The 7,361-nt window shown below is 34.2% G+C and overlaps 1 protein-coding gene across 1 annotated transcript; it reads right to left on the bottom strand.

Annotated features, from left to right (window-relative positions):
- Window positions 1-5,589: 5,589 nt before the first annotated feature.
- LOC137388093 (putative uncharacterized protein DDB_G0290521) lies at window positions 5,590-7,078 on the bottom strand. Its single transcript, XM_068074606.1, has 2 exons — window positions 7,044-7,078; window positions 5,590-6,349 (listed from the first exon to the last, which is right to left on the bottom strand). Exons 1-2 carry the CDS (start codon window positions 7,076-7,078, stop codon window positions 5,590-5,592), a joined length of 795 nt encoding a protein of 264 aa, XP_067930707.1.
- Between the last annotated feature and the right edge of the window lie 283 nt (window positions 7,079-7,361).

Genomic DNA, 7,361 nt, shown 5'->3' with positions numbered 1-7,361 from the left:
TTAGATATACAAATAAATGTTATCTACATGAAAATATGCTTAAAATAGCAACATTCAGCATAATACCCAGAAAAGGTTTCTAATGAGGATAACAATGATAATATGGGAACAACAACGCTGAGCATAACTTAGACATTTTTAGAAAAACCCTTACTAGTATCATGCATGTATATATGCATGCTACTACTTTGAATATATTGCATGCTATTATGTACAGATTGGGGTATAAAACAGTAAATCAAGCAATCAAGTTCTTCTTCAATGTGCAGATTGGAAAAATTACAGTCACAAGCTTTGATTGGACAGTTGACTTTTTGTAATGACTTTGCTTATTGGAAAGGAGCAAAAAACTGCAGTGCACAGAAAAATCACTTGCATAATGTAAGCAATATAAGAACCAATACCAGTTCACAATGTACAAACGTCTCCCCACTTTAATAACTGGCTTTTTATATGGAAGGCCGTTGGTACCTTTAAACATGCACACTTATTATCATCATCGTCATAGTCTCGTGTAATTCTCAAGACAATGTATTGCACAGAGCTATCAGGAACTGCTAATTAAAAGGCAAGATAACACAATGACTAAAGTATATAAGCATGCAATAGATTGAACTTACTACAAACTATACTAGACTATTACTTACAGCTGCTTTGTTTATATTCCATATATGCTATTCAAATAAATTGGAGTTATTTTCTCTTAACTGCTTGCATAAAATATAACATGTAAATATAACTTGCAGTGAGCAACTTCAATGGTTAAAATATTTTGTGTGATACCAGTTGATTAAGCTTGTGTAAATACAGAATGAACCATATTGGGGTGAAAATTAATGCTTTAACAAAATATGATAAAGAATTTATGTTCATATGAACAGACGTAACCTTACGTCAGAGTTAATAAAACAACACAAACTAGGTTATATTGAGAATAGTGAAATTTTTTCGCCATTGCATACAAGTACAAAAGCGGAAAAGTACCAAATACAAATGTGTCAACGTGAAAACTCTATGCCTAAGTTTTGCTCTTTGTTTTCACGATTGCCTTTTTATGTTACAGAAGTTGTCCTCACTTTATTTGAAAAGGCAACTCGGTTTTATTTCTAAACTTGCTTATTTACATGTATTGTCAACAACAACAGACAAACCTTGTAATTCTGACCAGTTGTATTTTATAACCTCACGCTATTTATGGACTTACATACATGTAACATATATAAATAACTAATTAGCTAGTCAATAACTACTGACCAACCTTGTATTTTAGTATGTTAGTGAGTAGGCTAGTTAGTGTACATGCATGCATGCGTGTCGGCATGCATGCATGTTTGCATGTGCATGCATGTCTGCGTGTGCACAAACATGTCGGCATGCATGCATGCCTGCATGCATGCCTGTGTGTGCATGCATGTTTGCATGTGCATGTGTGTGTGTGTGTGTGCTTGTATGCGTGTGTGTGTTCGTCCATTTGTGTGCGTGTGCATACACATGGCACGATCGTGTGTATGCGCGTGTACAAAAGCATATGTGTGTTTGATACTGACAAGGGTAAGAGAGTTATCACTGGTGAACTTAAAATTTAAGTATCCTTGATAGCTGAGCAAATATGTTTATTTCTTTGTTCACAACAATAGGTTAATATGGAGAACAACTTTATTGGTTGGTGGGTTATAAATGTTAGGGTCATGTGACAGTATTGATGAGATATCAGAGTGAGATTTAAGCACAGTGTAGATGAGAGTTGCATGTCCAACTCATATTTTGTGAAGTCAATGTATGTAATCTCATAAATTTGCAGTTCCTATAAGTACTGCTTGACTGAGTCAATGGAACTATATCCTTCAAATGTGACTTTTTTACTTCATTATTTGACTCCCTATATTTTAACCAACTGAAGAAGAATAAGGTTATATCTTTAGAGACAGCATGCAGTATATAACTGAAAGGCATATATCTTATAAACATCACGCTAGCACATTATCATGCATGAAAATCTAAAAATAAATAGCTTTGAAACAATTTAAGATGCAGAAGTTTTTTTATAAATTTTTAAGAGACAGCTTCAACTGCTCAAAGTTCGCTTTTCGTGCGATTTCACAATTCATATTTCTTCTGATTTTTAGCTGATGAAGGCAAATGTAACAGACCTGCAGTTTCAGTTTAGCAGTGTTGGTGAGGATTATGTAGAGGATTTTTTGCATAAACTGAATGCAAATAAAGCTACAAGATTAAAGTCAATTTCAGGAAAGCTCGTGGAAATTGTAGCGCTTGCATTAGCTTATCCTCTAGCTCATATTATAAATACTAGTTTACAATTACGTATATTTCCTGAAAGCCTTAAAACAGCAATAGTTAAACCTTAGTTTAAGAAGGGTTAACAGAAGATTTTATTAAATTATAGACCAATATCTATATTGCCAGTTTTTAGCAAAATTCTTGAGAAAGTTGATAATATGCAAATATTCTGAAAATAACAGCATTCTTATGACACAACAATTTGGTTTAAAAAAAGCGAAACACCAGCCAAGCATTAATTGAGCTCACAAATAAAGTTTTATTGGCAATTGACCATGGCAGAGCAGTATTAGGGGTATTTTTTGATTTTAGTAAAGCTTTTGACGCTATTGACCGCAATACACTCATTCACAAATTAAAATATATGCATTTCTCATCGTCTTCTATTCACTGGACATAAAACTACTTGAAATATAGAAAACAGGTAACCTTTATAGAAAACTGTAAATCTAGCTCTTCAAGTATAAATTGCGGCGTTCCTCAAGGTTCTATCCTGGGTCCAACATTATTCTTAATATATGTTAATGATCTTGTGTTATCTACTAATCATTTAAAACCTATTCCATGTGCTAGCAATAAAAATTTATTTTTTGAGTTTAGTAATTTGAACAATGACATTGATATGGCTAATAATGAACTTAAATGAATTGAACCATATGTTAATACAAATAATTTAACTGTTAAAATGGACAAAACAATGTACATTGTAATGAGTAATCATCAAAAGAAAATTTGATTAAATTCAATTAAAAATCACACGTTTAGAAATTCATTTGAACATATGAAATATGTTCAACAACATATGAACATATGAACATATGAAATTTCATTTTGAAATATTCACATTATAACACCAGATTTTCAGAAACCAATATACCTTTACCATTGTTTTATACTGCTTCAGGTAAAAAAATCGAATACAGAATACCATCACAATGGAACAGTCTTCCAATAGGCTTACGCAAAACTCCTGCATTTACTACTTTTTGGAATTAATGTTAAAAGCCATTTCTTAAGCCTAGATTAGTTCCGACTTGCTGCTTGAGATTGCCAATTCCTGTGGTCCCAGCGCCTGATTAGCTGCAGTGCTACTGCGCGTGTGGGCCTTACTATGCCTCAACGAGTAGGAACTAAGCTTTCATTTATTTTGTTGAACTTAATCAATATTATAACTATATCTTTATTTTGCTTAATGTTATATTTCTACTAATTGATGAAATAAACACACGCACGTACACACACGAATAATGCTAAACTGAGAGAAAGTGAGCATCGTATATCTTTCAGGTGTTTTAGAAGGGATTTTGGTGATTAGCGTATCAGCATCTTTTTTTAGTTCAACACATTCATTGTGTTCTGCACCGTCAAGTGAAATAACTGTAAACAGGGATGCCATAAATGGGGTGTACTGAATTACCTTTGAGTTTGTTTTACTTTTGAAAGTTTTTTTTAAGAGCCTCATATCCATTACCTACTTTTTATAATTGGTGCCAAATTTGTTTCAAGTGTACCATTTCAATTTCAAATATGCCATTACACACTTTAAATTTTCGGTTCGTCCTAAAGGCAGTAACTAAAGATTGTAAAAACCTTTCACATGGACAGTTGTATTTTTGCCTTGTCTCGAGTAGGAATAGCCTTTAAATTCTCCCTTCATTCAGTTAGACAAAGCATCCTAGTGCATTTCACTGGTTTAGCGCTGTATTTATTTCAGATATCTCGTTTTTACTTTTGCACCATTATTGAGAGGTACCAGTTTTTATAGGTAGCAGTATTGTTGTAATCAAAGGCCAATACATTACCTGCCACTGTTTACAAGATGTTTTAAATTTTGAGCTGATGTGTAGCATAAGAAGTAAGAAATATTTTCCTCGACCTGTTTTAGTTATACCTCGATCTTTTGAATATTTGAATTATACATCTGCTAGACACGCACAGAAAAAAACAAACACTTTTATTTTAAAGTTAAAATGGTAAATGTTGTATATGTTGATTACAAATTAATTTATTCTACAAAAACATTTTTTATTACATGAGCAACGCCGGCCATTCAGCTAGTTTTTCTATAAACTTTCAAGAGACTATCAACCATCAACCACTCCAAGTAGAGTTACAATGCTGTTTTCACAAGTCATAAAATCTGATGATTAGCTGAATGAGAGTGAGTGTACACATACTTGCCTATATTGACATATCGTGTGACTGCAAGCTGCTTTACTGATTATTGATTCCTAACATTAATTCTTGTTTCAGCGTCTCGTTATGTCAACACACTTTTGTTTAAGCCACTATCATTGTGGACTGAAGCTGATTGATTATACCTTTAATATATCAAAGCTTTTATACCAACTCCTTCTAGAACATTCCAAAAATTACTGGCAATGAAGTTTGCTAGTTAAGTTTACCTTAAGTATGTAGGATGAATGATCATTAAATAAAAAAGCTTGAAGGATTCCCCGCTTGGTAGATATCTAAGATTATATAAAGTAAAAGCTTGATTCAATTGTGCTTCAATACTACTAATACTATAAAACTTTTATTTGAATGCCATGATGCTGTAGTTGTACATGCAAGTCTTCTCCTATATATAGTGTCATTTTAGGAGACATGAATTTCAAATAGAGCGTGGCACTGAATTCTTAGCGTATCTCGTCAAAATTTTATAAAAATAAATTGAGGGCTTGTATGAATGAAACAATGCTAATGTAGCTTACATTGTGCACTTTCCTTTGGGTAGTAAGACAATAATGCAATTTGCTTCAAAATTTTGACAAACCATTTTCATAAGTATCACTTGACGTATTAGCTGGATACAGTAAATAGTTATTTTGGTTGTGTCACTAATTAAGTTAAAAAACTGTAAAGCTTTGGAGATAGAAAACAAACTATGAAGCTCTATAACAATGGCTGCTATATTATGTAGTCTATGGTAGTCACATTTAGCAGATATGAAGCATGACTTCTTTATCAACCCTCTTCTAACAATAAAATGTGGCATAGTTCATACACAAAGCTCTATAATATCTCAGCTATTTGAACCCAACAGCCGAGATATTATCAAAAAGCATCACCCTTAGCTTGTTTCCAAATACAATAATTATCAAGTGAGCATTTTGCCAATACAATCCTATTCATACTTTAACATATAGCCGTTGGGGTCAGTAATGACACAGGTTAGTTATTAGTAATGGTAGTTATGTAAGTTATAGTACTGGTTAGTTGTTAGTAATGGTGGTTGATGTAAGTTGTAATACTCGTTAGTTGCCAGTGGTAATAGTTGGTTTTAACCCTTCAATACATTGGTGTGGTCTGTGTTGGTCTGATTGTGTTGGTCTGATTATGTTGATTAGGTTGGTCTGATTGTGTTGGTCTGATTGTGTTGGTCTGAGTATGTTGATTAGGTTGGTCTGATTGGGTTGGTCTGATTGGTTTGGTCTGATTGTGTTGATCCGATTGGGTTGGACTGATTATGTTGGTCTGACTGTGTTGGTCTGATTGTGTAGGTCTGATTGTGTTGATCTGATTGTGTTGATCTGATTGTGTTGGTATGATTGTGTTGGTATGATTGTGTTGGTCTGATTGTGGTGGTCTGATTGTGTTAGTATGATTGTGTTGGTCTGACTGTGTTGGTTTGATTGTGTTGGTCTGATTGTGTTTGTATAATTGCGTTTGTATGATTGTGTTGGTCTGATTGTGTTGGTCTGATTGTGTTGGTCTAATTTTGGTGGTCTGATTGTGTTGGTCTGTTTGTGTTGGTATGATAGCACTTGTATGATTGTGTTGGTCTGATTGTGTTGGTCTGATTGTGTTGGTCTGATTGTGTTGATCTGATTGTGTTGATCTGGTTGTGTTGGACTGATTATGTTGGTCTGACTGTGTAGGTCTGATTGTGTTGTTCTGACTGTGTTGATCCGATTGTGTTGGTCTGATTGTGTTGATCTGATTGCGTTGGTCTGACTGTGTTGATCCGATTGTGTTGGTCTGATTGTGCTGATCTGATTGCGTTGGTCTGATTGTGTTGATCTGTTTGTGTTGGTCTGATTGTGTTGGTCTGGTTGTATTGGTCTAATTGTCTTGAACTGATTGATGTGATAAAATTTAGCACACTATCACAAAGCCATCTGCTTTTATGACAGTTAATAGTTTAAAGCACAGCGTTGTTATCACGATGTTACCATGATGTGGTTGATCTGTAAGTTTTCATCAATGCACAAGTCATACACAAAGTAAGAATCAACAAATCAAGCAAGTTTTTATACTTGGAAATCTTTATAGAATGTTTCATGACTGCCAATGATGGAAATAATTATTAAGAATGATGCGCAATAAAATGTTGTGCCACCTATTCAATTTTAAACATGTTTCATGCATACATTAATTTGGTTTTGCTGAGACATTTACCGTACTAGTAAGCATAAAAACATATTTTACTAATTATTGTCGTATGGCGTGGAAAATCCTTACATTAAAAAAAGGTTTTGGCGATGATCCACAAACTGCCTGTTGAAACACATGTCGCACAGTATATCCATGTGCACATAATTCCAAGTTCACATCATCCACATAATGGAAACAGAGTGTATACCATGCAGTCCCAAAACAATGCAGTAACTTTCCCGCAGCAACTGCCATAAAAGAACATTGATCAAGCAATCCACGAGAAGTCATCACCATCGTTAGAGTGGTGCATATTGCACAGGCTGCTGTCGATGCTTGTTGAACTATTTGGAATTATTCACCACTACAAGCATTCCCGATCTTTCCTCCTTGCCTTAGCCATGCCATCAATTTATGGTGCGCATAGTTGACAAATAGTCTTTGAGAGGACAACCCCGACACACCTGGCTCACATAAAATGTGAACCTGCGATATGACTGTTTTCTAAATGTTGGTTCACAGACAATGTGAACCAGCATTTAGACTAACCATGCATATGAGAAATGGAAGAGCTCAGTATGTTTGATAATGTATGCATGCTATAAATAGTAGCTGTGTGTAGTATAATCAACCACTGCTTGTGTGAGAGTCTTTGCGAGCTCATTTTCAGCCATTGAAGACTTATT

Source organism: Watersipora subatra, chromosome 2 (genome assembly GCF_963576615.1).
Source record: "Watersipora subatra chromosome 2, tzWatSuba1.1, whole genome shotgun sequence".
In the NCBI taxonomy this organism is placed as follows: domain Eukaryota; kingdom Metazoa; phylum Bryozoa; class Gymnolaemata; order Cheilostomatida; family Watersiporidae; genus Watersipora; species Watersipora subatra.
This window is presented reverse-complemented; position numbering and strand designations above follow the sequence as displayed.

Coding starts and splice junctions, on each gene's coding strand:
- LOC137388093 (XM_068074606.1), bottom strand. CDS start 7,078: ATGGCTAAGGCAAGGAGGAAAGATCGGGAATGCTT. Junction 6,350..7,043: donor AGGAAAGATCGGGAATGCTT/GTAGTGGTGAAT, acceptor CAATACAACCAG/ACCAACACAATCAGACCAAC.